Below are 17,210 nucleotides of genomic sequence, written 5' to 3'. Positions count from 1 at the left end.
CACACACACACCTGAAGGGGGTTATTCTGAGATAACACACACACACCTGAAGGGTTATTCTGAGATAACACACACACACACCTGAAGGGGTTTATTATGAGATAACACACACACACACCTGAAGGGGTTTATTATGAGATAACACACACACACACTTGAAGGGGTTTATTATGAGATAACACACACACACACACACTTGAAGGGGTTTATTATGAGATAACACACACACACACACTTGAAGGGGTTTATTATGAGAGAACAGCCGGCTGGATGTTCATTATCCCGATTATTACACGGATACTTGCCACATTAGTAAATAATTAGTAGGGCCGGGACTCGATTAAAAAAATTAATCTAATTAATTAGAGGCTTTGTAATTAATTAATCGAAATTAATCGCATTTTATTTGCATAAATATTTGACCTGAGAACTGTGAGAAGTAATTTTTTTCACATGGATTTTTAGTATACTATTGAATAATGACTGCATACATAAGCTTAAGCAACAAAATAGTTTATTTTTGTTCAACCAAGTCCAGCAGACCAGTGCAATGTTTGCCATTAAGTGTAGCAATAGCATATTGAACACACTAATGGTGTGTTCACACCGAACGCGAATTTAATTATTTGCGCGAGTAGATTACATACAAAGTCAATGCAAAGACGCGAATAGACACATCATTCACGCCGGGCGTTGCGAATGACGCGAATTGGGCGACGCGTTGCCGCGAATGTCTTCCCGGCAAGTTGAAAAATTTGGACTCGAGCGAATGTTCAAGCGTCTAACTAGACGCGTATTTGACGCTCTATTCGCGTTCGGTGTGAACACACCATAATAGCAATAGCGAATTCCTTGTTGCATAGCTTGCACACAACCATGCTCTTATCGACGCTTCCATCCATTCGCTTTTTATAACAAAATTTCCCAGCCACCGGCCAACCAAAGCGATCTCGTCAGCTTCTTCGTCATGAGCGCTAGTTGGTGCGCCAGTATAATCGGTCCGCCGAAACTCATCCAGTGAGAAACGTTCCGCGGTGCAAAACTAAGTGTGATTAAAATAATTTGTGTAATTAATTAACGCGTTAAAGTCCCGGCCCTAATAATTAGATATGAAATATTGATCTGAGTTTAAATATTTTATTAGCTCTTTAAACGCAAAGCTTCGCGGAGAGAGCAGTTTCAGCGGCGAGATCAAACTAGACGGACATTTCAGAGATACGGTATACAGTCATAACACTTCCACAGCATTTCAACACATAAATAATTATGGAGATAAGAGATATTGATTTCAGATTAAACTGTTTTAAAATCGTACTTGTTTGTATCTTATAATCCAACAGTGTACAAAACAATAGTCACAAAATGGCCGCCGCTGCGTTTGTATGAAAAGAGAGAGCGAGTTCACGATACTGGATGGCATAATTTAATAACTGTACACAAAAATATTGATTCGACTGAGTTTTAATATTTTAATAGCTCACCAAAAGCAAAACTTCCACAAAGAAAAAACGTTTCTAGCGAGTGTATAGCGCTGCTGACTTCAGTGGATGAGCCGGTGTTTCTGTGTTCAGCGGCGGTTATCTGGGAATAACATACGATTGACCAATCAGAATCAAGTATTCCATAGAGCCGTGTAATAAATAAATATATATATAATACACAATTTTTATACACAGGGTCCCAGAATTCAAGATTTAATTAGAATAGAATGGCATCAGATGGTACACTGCAAAAACATTATTTACTTGAGAAGCAAAATGAAAAATTAAGTCTCTGAAAAATGTATGGGTTTATTAAAATGGAAAATTATCATTATTATTATTCATTCTGACCCCATTTGGCAATTTTGTGTGTGTTTTGAGCACTTAAATTTGATACATAAAACAAAAACAAGACCTTAAAGTAGTTTTGCTATTGTATATGTATCTTGATTTGAGAATGTTCAGATATTTGCTATGAAATCAATAATTGGCAACTTGTGTGTGATTCATCAGTTCATAAACACAAGCCATTGTCAAGTTTAAAATGTGGGGCTTTTATGGTCCTTTTTGGATCCCGATCACTGCAAACGTGCCATGATTAAAAGAAAATAAAGTTCAGTCTTATTTTAGTATCTTTAATATACTATTATAGCTTTTATTAATATTTAGTAATATTTTTCATTTTAAAGTTTTAGTCATTTTGTTGTGTGTGTGTGTTAGTTTATTTTATTTTTTAATCCAGTTTTAGTTTTAGTAACACATTATTTTACAGTATTCTTGTTACACGTTGCATGTAGTAATAACTATAAATTATGCATAATTACATGCAACTAACCCTAAATCAAACCCCAGTTCTAACTCTATATAGTAAGTACATGTAGTTAATCATTATTACTCAGTTCTTACACTGTAACACGGACACCTTAAAATAAAGTGTAACCTTAATTTTATGAATTATTAATTTATTATGAAATGTTATCTTAAACATTACCTGAAGTAAGTCAACATATAAACTTATTTTAAGGTAGTTGCTATTTCAACTTTTTAAATATTTTTCGTTTTTTCGTAACACTTTTATTTAGTTGTTGTGTGAACTAACCATATGATATCATGTCTTTAAACAGGCAAGATGGTTAATTCAGGCTCTACTACAGAATAATGCAATAATCTGAAGAAGAAAAAAAAAACTTATATTATTAGAAATATTATATTATTAGAAATAGTTATATTAGAAAATGCCTATGAACATGTTGATTTTTATCCTGCTGAATGTCACGGAAGAAGAGTGATGCAAGTAATTGTAATTTTCCCAAAAATGCTTCATGATGCGACATAATCACAGCCAATCAGAAGCTTTTAGACATTAAATATGTGAATATAGGTTTTGTTCTAGTGCGACGCTGCGGAGATGGAGGGAGTTCGCTGAGATTGCAGCTTATCAGTGCTGTGTGTTAAGAGCACAATGACTTTCTCACGGATGAACTGGGAATAGATTGATGTCTGGCTGATAATCACGCTTCATCTGGGAGGGATGCGTGTCTCTTTATGTCTGTCAGACTCGTGTCCAGTGAAAGGTTGACGGATGCGTTCATCAGATTCCTCACTAAACACGGCTGAAGTTTGTATTTAATCAAATAAACAGCAGGTGTTGGTTTATATATAGACTCATAAAAATGATGACTCAGTCAGGTGTTTCAAGTGTAATCAAGGATGCAAAACCTGGAACAATCTAAAGATAGTTAATGCGGTAATTTAAGGAGTCTTTTGTGTTTAGTGTGTGTGTGTTTAGTGTGTGTGTGTGTGTGGGCTGAAGTTCTCCACCCTGAAGACGAGTCATGCGTGCTGAAGAACTGGTTTGGTCACATTGGTCAGCATGTCTTATGTGGTGGTGTCATCATCATGCAGCTGGTTTGGTCACATGACGTCTGACTCAATCCGCAGCTGTTTACTTCCTGAATTTGAAGAATTAATTTGTTATATTTACAGTTCTGTACCGTTATCATTTGTTAACAAACAAGTATTCATTACTTATATGAGCTCATTGTTTCTGCCTTAACCCTTTACCTGTCACCCCCCCTTTTGATAATTTACATTAAAATGCACTATACAAACTTAAATGGTTGTAATTCAAGAATGCTTTGGAATATAGACCTAAGTTTGGTCTTGTTTTAAAGAAAACAATCAGCAGATTATTACTAAAGTGAAAGCACTTCAAAAAATTAATGTATGAAAAAGTTATGGAAGTTATAATTTACAATAAATCAAATATACTTTATTAATATATTTTTTTTAATATAAAATAAATATTTTACAAAATATTTTTTACTATAAAATGAAAGCTATATATCTAACCAAGTTGTGTTCCAAATTTTAAAGTTGATATCACAAACATTGAAGTTCCCATGAGATTTTGTTTAGGCGTTATACCAAAAATACCCACCGGGTGCCATTGAATTTAATTGTATGCATTCTGCCATAACAAATTAATAAATTTCTATCCAAATATCACTTCTGTCACTAAATATGTAACCTTGAGACTCAGACCTTTCTGACAATATATGTTTTGTCAAGATTAGAAAAGGTTTTGATAATAAATTATGAAAGATGATGCCCAAAAGGGGAGGGGCCTAATACAAAAAACCGTTTCTATGGTAACACAACGTCCAATTTCAAAACGGTTTTCACAGGATGAATTCTGAGTTCGTAAGCTTTCAAATGATACCTAATTTATGATAACTACTAAAATATGTGATATAAAAATAATACATGTTTTATATATATTATACTTTTTAGAGAACTTCTTACTTTACTTTTTAAAATATAATTTTATCTTTTTTTATTGACAAATACTAGATTATGTTTTATTATGATGAACTTTTAGCACTAAAAACCAAAGTTTCAATTATTAAAAGTGTGTGCGTCGACTTTTTGTGACAAAGGTCAGAAACTCCTGTAATGACGTCGATTTTTTGAGGCGCACTCTTGTCATAAGTTCATATATTACTGTTCATTCATAATTTGTAAGAAAAAAACAGCGCTAAAATATCTATTTAGGAGTCTTAGACCTTTCCAACGATATATAGTTTGTCATGACTAGATTAGGATTTAATAGTAATATAGTGAAGTAAATTTAGGTTGCCCGTATACGGGCAGGTGACAGTATTAGTACATTGTTTAAATGCATTTTTTGCATAAATTATTGAATTGTTTAATACATTTTTAGCTAAATGCGATTTGTTTATGTACAAATAAATGTGAATTGAATATCAAACATGAAGTGAAACTAAAGCCTGGTTACGTTTTCCGCTTTAGCACAGAAGAAAACGTGTGCGTCTTTGGAGATCACAGTGTTATTGTTTCCTTACGAACAGGAAGTCTTTTTAATTTGGAAACTGTTTGCATGTCCCTTCTACTGCTACAACTGACTTCCTGTCTGCTCTGGCCTGACTTCCTGTTGTTTCCAGTGGGATCTGGTGTGTTTGCGGTACTGGCTGGTTCCAGTAGAGGAGGTGTGCTTCATTCTGGGAACCCTTACAGGCTGTCTGGGTCTGGGTCACGCGTCTGACCGGTGAGGAACCGTCTGTTCAGGTTTTGATAGGCGTGTCACAATATATTGCAATACAAAAATGCAACAATATGTTTGATTCGTGGAAAGTGACAATATGTATTGTGTATAGTTCACCCAAAATAAAAATCACTGTGTGAGGAAAGAATTCAAGTTTTCAGAGTTTTAGTGTCAGTACTACATTAAACTACTATATATAATGTTAAATATTATGTATAATAATGCAATGGGGGAATATTTATGGCTCCTAATAATTGTTACCAGTAAAAAGTGGCCTACGTTATTTTAAATATATCTAGTGACCGAGTGCAAGCATATTCTTCTAAAATAATTCTGTATTTTCAGCTTCATATGTTTATTCTGGTGTCTCTATTGTCCTGTGCTTTGGGTTTCAGCACCAAGTCCAAGACTATTCATTTACACACACAATGAAATATCAAATTTAGTATTTTAATCAACAGTAGTTAACCTTTTATCATATGTCTTTGAGTATCGCAATAATATCGTATCGTGATCTGTGTCGAATCGTGACATGAGGTATCGTTACACCCCTAGTTTTTGATGTTGTTTCAGTGATGTGTGTTGAGTTGTGCTGTTTTGTGCTCAGGCTGGGCAGGCATAAGTCCCTGCTGGTGTCTCTGACCCTGGCGGTGGTGTTCGGTGTGCTGGTGTGTGTGTCGCCCTCGCCGCCGGTCTTCATCTCCATGCGGTTCTGTCTCGCTGCTGCGAGCGCTGGCGTCTACCTCACGCTCTACGTCACACGTGAGTCAAACGCACACGGAACAGCTGTGATAAACATCAGAGCGCTCTCTGGGTTCATGATGATATTACACAGCAAAAAAGTACAAATATCGAAACATTCTGGTGCCGCTCGCGTGCCGGTCAAAAAAGACCAAAATGTTTCTATTTGATTTCAATGAAATTAATGTAATATATTTTAGTTCAGTTAATATTTTGACATTTTTATGGGATTTTTATGGTACTAAATTATATTTCTGGAATAGTTATAATCCATTTATTACATGTTAACTACTTTTTGAGCATGTTGAGCTGAAAATGAAATTTCTAACTTAAACTGTTGTAAAATCTTGAATGCCTCGGAGCACAGGCTGAACTTCGGTCTAAAGATGGCCATTGGAAGATGATTACTGAAGTGTAAAAAGTGAAATAAAAAAGTTATAGAAATTGAAAAATGCCTAAAATACTATTTTTACATTTGATATAAAATGTATATTTTCCAAAGCATGTTTTACCCTAAAACTGAGAAATTAAACCCATAAATCTGAACAAGTTCCAAATTTGAGGCTGAAATGATTTTGTTTGGGCGCAGTACCAAACATTTCCACTAGATGAAATGAATTTCCAATGCGTTCATTTTTGACCACGAACAACACTGTGTGACTATTTTTTTCAGGACCATTTAACCTTTTCGAATCATGTCCATGATTTTTTTGTGTTTTCACATATCAAGTGCCAGCACCTTTACCAAGTTTTGTACAATTCCAGTGTAGTAAAAAATTAAATAATTAAAGCTGCAAGCAGCATTTAGCGGTGTTCAAGCAGTTAAGGCCTTTAAGCACAAAACCATGAAAAGACATTAAGTTTTATTTAGCATACATTTAAATACTGACATAATAGATGGAAAAGACCATTTACAGCCAATACAGGCAGTTTACCATAGGAAATATATGGTTTCAAAGCTTTTTAACAGTTAGAGCGCCACCTATGGTCCGATCTCCATGAAACTTTGCATGCTTCTTCACCATGTTATGACACATATGCTCATCAATTTTTGTGAAGTTTTTATTTATGATTTATAGGCTTTTGACTGTATTTTGCCACGCCCCTTTTCTAAATGACCCTGTTACAGCCACCCAATTGCAAAATTTCTAGAGAGTCCAGAGAATAGGCCTAGACTGGTTTGGTTCCGATCGGGCGAAAAACCAGGGACTAGTTCGCAAAAGTAGGTTTTGGACAAAATTCGACATAGCGGAAAATTCGGTAAATCGAAATTGGAGATATACATTTTGTCCGTCTTGAGCCAAGGATCACAGTGGTGTAAAAAGCTTGAGGCTAGGACCAACGGTCTAGGAGTTATGAGCAATTTAGTACTTTTGGTTTCAAGTCTCTAGGCCTTACGGTTTGGGCTGCACGATGCGTTTTAGGGGATTTTTTTTTTCAAATGGCAATTACAATAGGTTTTCAGCACTTCGTGCTTGAACACCTAAAAATTAAAAACTTTCGGTCCGAACAGCATCAGAGGGTTCAATCAAGATACATTGCGAGTGAACTAAAACTACAGATACTAATATCCAGAACAGAATACGAAACGCTTGAGCATCTGTTAGTCATGACCTTTAAAGCAGTTTCCGTTGTGTTCCAGGTCTGGAGCTCTGCGACCCGTCCCTGCGGCTGCTGGCCACGATGATGTCCGGTCTGACCACGTTTGCGGGCGAGCTCCTGCTGCTGGCTGTGGCCCTCGGCTGTGGCTCCTGGAGGGGCCTGTTGGGGACCGGAGCGGCTCCGCTGGCGTTGTTCCTGTGCTATGGGTTAGTCCATGAGGAATACAACCTACTGATCGGCTTTTCTAATAATTATGCTTTAGTAAATGGTTCAGATTTCTCACAGTTCAGCTTGCATCATGTGGTTTTGGTTTTTATACTTTGTCACTATTAGAGGTGCACTGATAAGAAAGTGGATAACTGTGATGACATAACATGATAACTATTATAAGGTCATTTAAGACCGCTAGATGATTCATAAAACATTTTACCAGGAAATGATGCCAAAACATGATGTGTTTATAATTTCATACCTATTCTTACTTATACTTCCACGTCACTCTTGCAATTTCAACAAAACCTTAACACTGTCCTTCCTTTTATTACTAACTTTAGGTCCTTTTTAAACCAATGTTATATATATATATATATAAACAAACACTTTTCCACACCTACCAATGGCAATTGACCATTTCAGATACCAGTGAAAATTAAAGAAATGTAATTGATTTAAAAAGTAAAATAGCACTGCATAGTCTTCACTGTATAAATCAACATAGATTAATCCTTATCAAAGTTAATCAGTCAAAAGCAGTGAGTGATTTTCCTTAGTCTTTTGTTGTTTGAGTAATGTTATTATAGAGACGTCAGCAGGTTTATTAGGCTGCTGTCACTTTAAGAGCTGCACAGATTCAATATAGTTACACATACGTTTTATTTCTCAACTGTTTATGTTCACTAAAAAGTCGGTGATGTATTTACCTCAGCACAATTCACAAAACATCACAAACCCAAAGCTGAAGTTTACTGCGATCCTTAATGTTGATCCCTGAAACAAGTTCTATGAGCTGCGATATGAAAACATGTATTGAAACATAAACAGGTCAGGCCGTGAGTTCTGTGGATAACATCTCTTGTGTTATTAAACTGGCTCAGCATCAACACACTCGTACTTGAGCTGCTGGGAACAGGAAGTAAAGCTTTTCAACACTTCATCAGCCTAAATGCAAACCGACTGCGCCTTCAGAAATATTGATCTAAAATTCCCTGTGAAGCATCAAAGCTGTAAGTGCAGCCAGCGCTTGTTAGTAATGATGATCGTCCCGCTAGTGGCACAGTGTCGTTTCTCCCTGTGCTGTTTGTAGAGCAAATGCTGTTATCACTCTGTGAAGCTGCTCTTTTTGCTGGCATTTAAAGATCAGTCTGTTTGTCTTCAGGATCCCGGGAGTGTTTCCTGAATCGCCTCGCTGGCTTCTGCTTTCCGAAAGGACGGGAGACATGAATTCCTTCAGCGAACGCAGCGAGCGGCAGAGAGACGACGACAGTTTCACGGGTTAGTGTGCAAATATCTTTGTCTGGTTGACGCTGGGAAATGTTCATTTTGAAACGCAAACAGCATCAGTTTCTGCTGGATGTTTTTCGTCTGATAGTAGTTCAGTTCTCGATGAACAAGAATGCAGAATGAGAGTGTGTTATTGTGTCTGATGCAGAGATGGACACAGAGCCGTCCTCATCTCCTGGACGTCCCCATCTGTCCTTCCCAGAGCTGCTGCACAGCAGAAACATCTGGAAGAACCTGTGTGTGCTGGGATTCACATCGTAAGTGATTCCTACTGTTTTTACTTGCCTAATGTGCAAAAATTAACAAAGTTGGAGGTGGACTGCTCTTGCAAAATAACAAAATAGCTCATTTTTGACAAGAGAAAAACTAAACGCGTTTCCTTCAGGAAGCAACAGTGTAGATATAGAACAAACATTTAGCGAGTACTTATACACCGTAGTATTGGTACACACCTCTTAATTCTTGAAATTAGGGGCACGTTCAAGTTCAAAACGGTGCGCAACGTTTTGCTACGGTTTCCGGGTTGAACGTCATGTTTCCTGGAAGCGGCGTGCGCCGGTGTGCACCGGGGTTTGAGATGCGTTTTCTCTTGTTTGGTGTGTGTGTCAGAACTGCAGTCCAATCAGCAGCAACATGTATATAAAGCACGCCGTATTAAAGTGAACGCGCACAATGGGTTCAAGGAAAGTCATTTACAAATGTGTTCGATGCAGCTCGGTATACACAACAACTGAGGATATTAGAAGACATGTTTGTCGTAAGTTTTATTGTAAAAATATAGGATATCAACATAATGATGTAGTTGTTTAAATTTTTAGCTTCATTGCAAGTGTGTGACATTTGGTATAGAAATAAACAATGGTAATTAAGTGCTTTTCCTAAAGATGAGAAAGAAAATACAGGGTATTAAAACAGTATGAACTACAAATAAAGTCAGTATGTGAGGCTGAATAGATGTGCTTTAGTCTTTATTAGGTAAGATGTGCTTCCATTACAGTTTCAGCAATCCCTTCACTCGACTGGGATGTTCTCTTGTGTTCTGGGCGGCAAGTGCAGTAACTGTAACATCGGGCATATTTTGTAGTATTAAACACATATTTATACCGACTTCATCAGGCTCCGAAAATTCTTCACAAGAACACAAAGAATGGCCTTCTCAGCTGCCGTAGTTGCAACTCTTGCGTCATCAGAACAGTGTGCTCAACGCATCACCGTTTCTGTTTTAAACACGTTGTGCAGCGTTTTGTCGGGGCTGAATGCAGCCTAGGTGTTTCAATCAGACCCATTGCCACAGGTGTATAAAATCAAGCATTTGGGAAAGACATTGGTCGTTCTGAAGAGCTCAGTGGATTCAAGCATGACACTGTGATTGGATGCCAAGTCGTTTTGTGAAATTTCATCCCAGCTAGATATTCCACGGTCAACTGTAAGTGGTTTTATTGGAAAGTGGAAGCGTTTAGGAACAGCAGAAACTAAGCCACGAAGTGGAAGACCATGTAAAGTCACAGAGCGAACTGGTCACGAGTGTTGAGTGTGAAAAACTTCCATATCAGCACAAAAAATGTGCGACGGGAGCTTTCCGGAGTGGGTTTCCATGGCCGAGCAGATGCATGCAAGCCTCACATCACGATGTACTATAGCAAGTGTCGGATGGAGAGGCGAGTGTGTAGTGTTGAATCGTTCTGGCAGTCTAATAGACAAATCTGGGTTTGGTGGATGCCAGGAGACACTTACCTGTCTGACTGCATTGTGCCAACTGTAATGTTTGGTGTGGGGCTGTTTTTCACGGCTCTTCCAGTGAAGGAAATCTTAATGCTTCAGCTTACCTAGACATTTTATACAATGCTTTATGGGAACCGTTTGGGGAAAGCCCTTTTCTATCCCAGCATTACTGTGCCCCAGTGCACAAAGGTCCATAAAGATGTGGTTGGATGAGTTTGGTGTTGAAGAACTTGACTGACATCACAGGAATAAAGTGCGGGCTGAAGTTTGTGAATTTTCAGCATCATTACTCCAGTCTTCAGTGTCACATGTTCCTTCAGAAATCATTCTGATATGCTGATTTGCTGCTCATTTCTTTAATGTTGAAAAAAGTTTTGCTGCCTTATTTTGTGTCCAGGTTCATCTCTCATGGCATCAGTCACTGCTACAGCTCCTTCAGAGGTGACGTCAGAGGAATCACCCCCAGTTTCTATTGGACGTACTTGCTGTCTGTGTGTGCCGGGGGCGGAGCCTGGCTGCTGCTCTGGGCAACCGTGGACCGGTTTGGTCGTCGTGGAATTCTTCTTCTAGCCATGACCTTGACCGGACTGGCTTCCCTAATCCTGCTCGGACTCATGGACTGTAAGTGTCCACGGGTCGCTTTCCTGACACCATACACACATGCTAATGACAGTCCGGTCTTACTTGGTTTTCTCTGGTGAAATTTCATCTTCAATTCAAAACAATAAATAAAGGAATTAATATTTAATTATTTAAAATATTTATTTTTTATAATATAGAAAAAATGTATACTGCATGTGAGCACATTGTCCCTCAAAATCTCATCACTTCAAATACTGTAAATAAATAAATCTCATTCATTACTGTAATACATTAATAAAATCATCCTGTCTGGACACAGTGAATTTAAAATATATATATATAATAAACTAAAAATAATATATTTATGTATAATATTCTGCAGAAATTTCAACATAAATACTACAGGGATGCATACTTGTAATTGCACTTGTTAAAGAAAAATAAATAATGTTATTTTTCTTTATAGTCCAATTAGTTATTCTTTTCTTAATGTGGAAAATGTGCTTTATTGTTATTTAATTGTAAATGCATGTAATTGTTGAAAATATCACAATGCAAATCAGTCTTTTATGGAATATTTATGTTTTGTGAGTGAAATATGATCTGGATAATGTTTTGTGAGATTTGCAAACAGAATTATCTGGAAATGATTGATTTCTTTGAGGTATTTCGGGTCTCAATGTTTGACGTTCAGATGAATGTCCCTGCAGATCTGAGCGAGTCGGCCATGACCGTGTTCTCCATCATGGGCCTGTTCTCGTCCCAAGCGGCCGCTTCGCTCTCCATTCTGTTCACCGCTGAAGTCATGCCCACCGTCATCAGGTAAACACGCCAGTCCCGCAGGGCTGGTTACCAGCACACCATGATAACTCCTTGCTTATTTGAGCTCCTGAAACAGCAGAATGCAGGTAATGTATGGACAATGCACGCTCACACTCGGGCACCAGAGAGCCGGTTAGGGATGTAATTTATGCATCTGTACCGTGTTGTTCTGGCTTCCCGCCAAGAGCGTTTCTCCTGGGATGAAACTGAGGGAAGATTTGCACCAGTTGTTCACTTATTAGCTTTAAAGCAAGGCAATGGCAAGGTCATGGGTTTGATTCCCAGGGAATGTATGAATAAAACGTAAACCCTGAATGCATTGCATAAAAGCATTGAATGAATATATGGCTGTCAATATTTTAATGTTTAATTGTAATGTTGGGAGCACTATATTGTGATCTGCTCAGTATTATGAGGAACTCATGCTGTTGAAATTGTCTACTTCCCAATTATTCACTATTATGAGTTTATCGAGTTCAAGTGCTTTGTTGTCAGAATGAATAGGAATCATGGAGGACACCAGGTTCATTTATGTCTATTTCTTGGGGAAATCTTATTAAAGCCAAAATGTATTGAAGATATTTGGTAATATCCAATGAATTTTTAATCAAATGTAGCGTTGCATTCATTCACAACCATATAAACATTACCCGCACTATTGTATAGGCTACATCTACATTCTGAAATTTCAGTCAAATGCTGTTTTTGCTGTCAAATACATACACGTGTAAAACAAAAACCATTTGATGCATATTGTAACGGCAAGAGAAAACAATGTAGATGTTGTGGGAAAAACAAATACAATTTAGCTACTCGGACATCAGTTAATAAGTTATCTCAGAGTTTCCCAGTCGCATATATGACTTGAGTGGCCACTCGTCCAATTTCTGACTAGGAAACTCGTATTTACGATAATTCCAATTGCACATGACGGCAGCATCAGTCCTAGAAGAAGCCAATGGCAACGGTTCCATCAGAAACAAAACGTGCTTCTACTTTTCTTCAACCAAAGTTGATCACTTGTTGGGAAACATTTCCATTTAGACAAAAGATTTCATAGAAACTGTGAATGTGATGATTTTGACGTTCCATTGTTGTGTCCGCAGAGGAAGTGGAGTGGGAGCCGTCATGGCGCTGGGATGCGTGGGTCGCCTCAGTTCTCCTCTCATGGATCTGCGTAATCACTACGGCTACTTTCTGCACCATGTGGTCTACTCTTCTCTGGCCCTGCTAGCGGTTCTCTCAATCCTGCTTCTCCCGGAGAGCAAACGCAAACCCCTTCCACAGACGCTGGTGGACGGAGAACAGTACCGGCGTCCTCCGCTGGTGCGACGGAGGAGGGATAACGTTCCTCTTCTCGCTACTCCCAACCCAGAGACCTAGGCTTTACTCTTCAAGCGCATATACAGGGGACTGTCCTCGGAGTCGCGACCTCTTAACCATGTATTTGTAGTCATTCCTAACACCCATCGGTGGAGTCGTCCATCATAAAGAAGAGTTCATCTTTTCAGCGCACAATGGCATAAACCATGAGTCAAGGGCGTATGCTCTAATTCTGACCCATGTAGCATCCAGTGACTTTATGATAATATTAGACCGTATTTAACTTCACAGAGACAAGGGCTGAAAATCACAGTGCTCGTTCTGATCTATTTATCCCTTTGAAACTAGGCTTATGTTCTCACTTCGGATGGAATCGGTTCTCTTAATTCTTGAACATGTTGCTGCTAAGAATGGCGATCCCAGAGGATCCTTGAAGGACTGATCGTGTTTTGGGCGAGAGACACTGAGGATTGTTTTATGTGCACTCTGATTGGACATGACACTTATTATTGTATGTTACACGTCACTCGTAGGTAAAGGAATATTACAGGGATACAACTTGAGCTCTGTGTGCAGCAGCTGGGACTCGCTGTCAGTTCAGTTTCCCAGATTTGATTATTTTAACCCATCGGTATTGCATAACCAGATGCTAATTTTAGTCGCAGATGATTTATCGAACTTCACAAGTTAAATAATAATGGTTTTACTGAATAACATCCTTAATATTTCTGCTTTTAATTGGAGTAAGTTGACAGCTTAAGTTGTATTTAACCTGAAATATTCCTTTAATAGGCTGATAATGTCCCATATTTCTCTGTTCCTGACCTTGGAGATCGAGACCGCAGAGGGATGGCGCTCATTTCAATGTTGACACTGTCTGGATTTATTTATGTCTAATGTCTGGCTCTGTAGTTTGCCCTTTGTCTTTGCCTATTGCATTCGGATTATAAAATAAGGCACATTGGAAACACGAGTTATGTAGCTTTTCCTTGTAAACGCCTCGTGTTCGATTTTTTTGAAATGCACTTAGTTCTGAATTGTTAGTAATAATTTAATTATAATTACTACTTGAATAATAAAGGATAATAGTAATAAGTTTGCGCAACAATTACTAAACAATGCTGTAATTATTAGTACATCTTTAACCAATATAGTTACAAATAAAATCTTGAAAAATCATTTGTTTGTCAAGTGATTAAAGCTGAAGGCTCAGGCTCAAGCTTTAATGTTCAGTTGTACCTCTGGTACATCAATATTTAGCTGGTTTCCGTATTTTTGGCTCATTTCATACCAGAAATTCACTCTGAACCGCAGTTCCTGATTCTACAACGGTAACAAGGTCAGTCTGTGTTTGCGCTTCACTACAGCGCCCCAAACTGAGACACTATCATAAGCAAATCAAGTCGTCAAACCTGGAGATATCAGGGAATTTTAGCCCTATAAAGCCATGTGTATCATATTTGATAAGCAAATTTCTAAGGCCTCTAAAAAGTAGCAACATACTTTTTTTAAGCAAGGGGTTTTATTATAAATATAAAAACTTGTCTTTTTGCTGATGGAATAATTTTTATATTATAAGTAATATTTCAAGATGAACACTTAATGGAATGAAGCAACTTGCATTTATTTGATTATCCATACGTCATGTTCACATGTATCAGGCTTTTGAGGAAGTTTTATTTGTTCATCATTGTATTGCATTGCATTATATGTTTTGATCATAAAACTAAGCATTTAAATATCATCTTACTAAGACGATATAGTGATTGATATTTAGATGATTTTATGACAGCAGTCTATAAAGATCTCATTGATTTACATTACAAGAATGAGAATTTCATCTTGTGTCTTTGTGCATATAAACATCAGCATTTGCACCAAGTTGCATATTTCTTCTGTTTTTTTCTACCTTGAGTATGAGCTCCATATTCTCACTATATCGTACTATATGAGCCATAAAAGCCTGATGTATCAAATATAATCAACAAGCACTGTATTATTCCATATGTCAGGCTTTAAAGTTTTCAAATGATTTCAAAGAGGCATAAAATCCTTGTTTACTGAAGTCATGGCAGAGTGATAGGAATAGCTTGTCATGAGCAGTAAATTGCCTTGAGTGAAATGTCTATAAAATGTTGCAAAATCAATTACCTTGGAAATATGAAAGTCGTGAAAATAATTCGCTGAAATGTGCAGGAATGCATTTGAGAATCCCATTAGACAATGCATACAGTACTATAAATAAATAAAGTCCTTTCAGAGACAAACTTAGCATTGTAGATCTAGTGAATTACCATTACGGTTCTCAGACAGCTGGCCGCTTTCGTCCTCTCTCATACTGTAAATACTGATGATCAATTGACTAATCATCCTTATGAGATTCTTGCCTGGAGATTTCAACAGGCTCTCAGGGTGTGATTGTAGACGTTATGAAGGCATGCACAATGAACACTTGTTGAACACTTGCACCTTGTTAACGTGTGACCTTTGCTGCTTGCTTGTCTTCACTTGGCAGGACATCTAATAATAGCTTGTGGTCACAACTTGCCATACGAACAAACTTACTTTCTCTGTTGGCAAACCATGAGTTATAATAATAGCCTTTATACGAACACGTCTTCCCTAATTGAAGTGATTTAAAATGTTTTTTAATTTCTATAATCTTCATAATGTCAGCAAGTGAACTAGACCAGAGTGAGAAAACCAACTAAGAGGATTTACTCCATGACAAGGGCACATATGCAGCTGTACTGGGCAGGCGACCAAACGCTTGACCCGACAGAAAGACGACACCCCATTTGTCTCGCTTGTCTTGTGACAGTGGACGCATGCACAGAATATCACAGTAAGGCCATCACTGCTTTCATTTCACCGCTGCAATAAAACACAGTGGTCCATCACTCTTCCCTTATTTATTTTTATCTTTCAGTGAAACGTTCCACTGCGTTTCATAAATGGATGTGCTACTGTCTACAGCCCAACTACTGATTCTCAATCATTCTCGTCACTTTCCAGGAATTTCACAGGGTTATCTTTATACCCAAGGACAAATGAGACGACGATCCTGTGCCAGCGAAGCAAGGAATCATTTCATCTGTCGCTCGTTGGCCTTCAACCCATCTGAACTCGTGATGGGACTGTGATAACACTGAAATGTCTAATTCTGTGTGGTTCTTAGTAATTGAAAATACAATCCCATAAATAGCAAGTAATTTTACTATTGTTGCATGATTAGTCAAAACAAGTCTTTATGTCCTTATAACATGGGAAATAGTGCTTTGTTTTAAATCGATGTTGATGCATTAGGAGAAAATGAATGCAAGCGAACACCATTGTTGAATTTCAAAAGTTACTTTATTAGGATTACTTACCCATTTGGTGATTAGCTTGTGACTTTAATTAGACAAAGTTAGTTTAGAACACAAACAGAGGTATGCACTTTTACTGTAGCCCTACCATTTATGATACGACACAAGCTAATGATGTTGTGTTTTTCAGATTGGCTTGATTTGGCATATTTTAAAAGCAGATCGGACTTACTGGAGAAAGTGTTGAGGTTTGTGTTGGTGATTTTAATTGTCCCCCAGTAATTATTTTCCATTATGAGATGTAGTTGGCAGTGGTGGAATGACTATGTGAAAAACTATGCTTATCCCTCCCTACATCAGCCAAACCAAGCACAATAGCAGTTTGGCATAACAAGTTGCCAACTGCCTTATTTAGATAGATAGTCACTTTATAAAAGAGAGGAAGGACACTTTATTGAGAGGATTCAGCTTCAGCCATTTAACTTTCCCTCAAGCCTACAACTTGTAAACAGGTAATTCAAAATATCATAAGAGTCACCGAAGAGTTGATTATTTTGAATCATA

At 37.7% G+C, this 17,210-nt stretch overlaps 1 protein-coding gene across 1 annotated transcript in view; it reads left to right on the top strand.

Annotated features, from left to right (window-relative positions):
* Positions 1–14,027, top strand: part of slc22a17 (solute carrier family 22 member 17) — a 19,858-nt gene extending 5,831 nt beyond the window's left edge. The window contains 8 exon segments of the mRNA XM_056263616.1: positions 4,946–5,049; positions 5,654–5,808; positions 7,430–7,595; positions 8,765–8,880; positions 9,038–9,146; positions 11,009–11,232; positions 11,904–12,015; positions 13,122–14,027. Coding sequence (XP_056119591.1) covers positions 4,946–5,049; positions 5,654–5,808; positions 7,430–7,595; positions 8,765–8,880; positions 9,038–9,146; positions 11,009–11,232; positions 11,904–12,015; positions 13,122–13,398 — 1,263 coding nt within the window. The 3' untranslated portion in view covers positions 13,399–14,027.
* Positions 14,028–17,210: the final 3,183 nt, after the last annotated feature.

The sequence above is a fragment of the Rhinichthys klamathensis genome, unplaced genomic scaffold (genome assembly GCF_029890125.1).
Source record: "Rhinichthys klamathensis goyatoka isolate OS25496 unplaced genomic scaffold, OSU_Roscu_1.1 h1tg000209l_1, whole genome shotgun sequence".
Taxonomy (NCBI): Eukaryota; Metazoa; Chordata; class Actinopteri; order Cypriniformes; family Leuciscidae; genus Rhinichthys; species Rhinichthys klamathensis.
The sequence above is the reverse complement of the archived record's forward strand: the minus strand, read 5'-3'. Positions and strand labels throughout refer to the sequence as shown.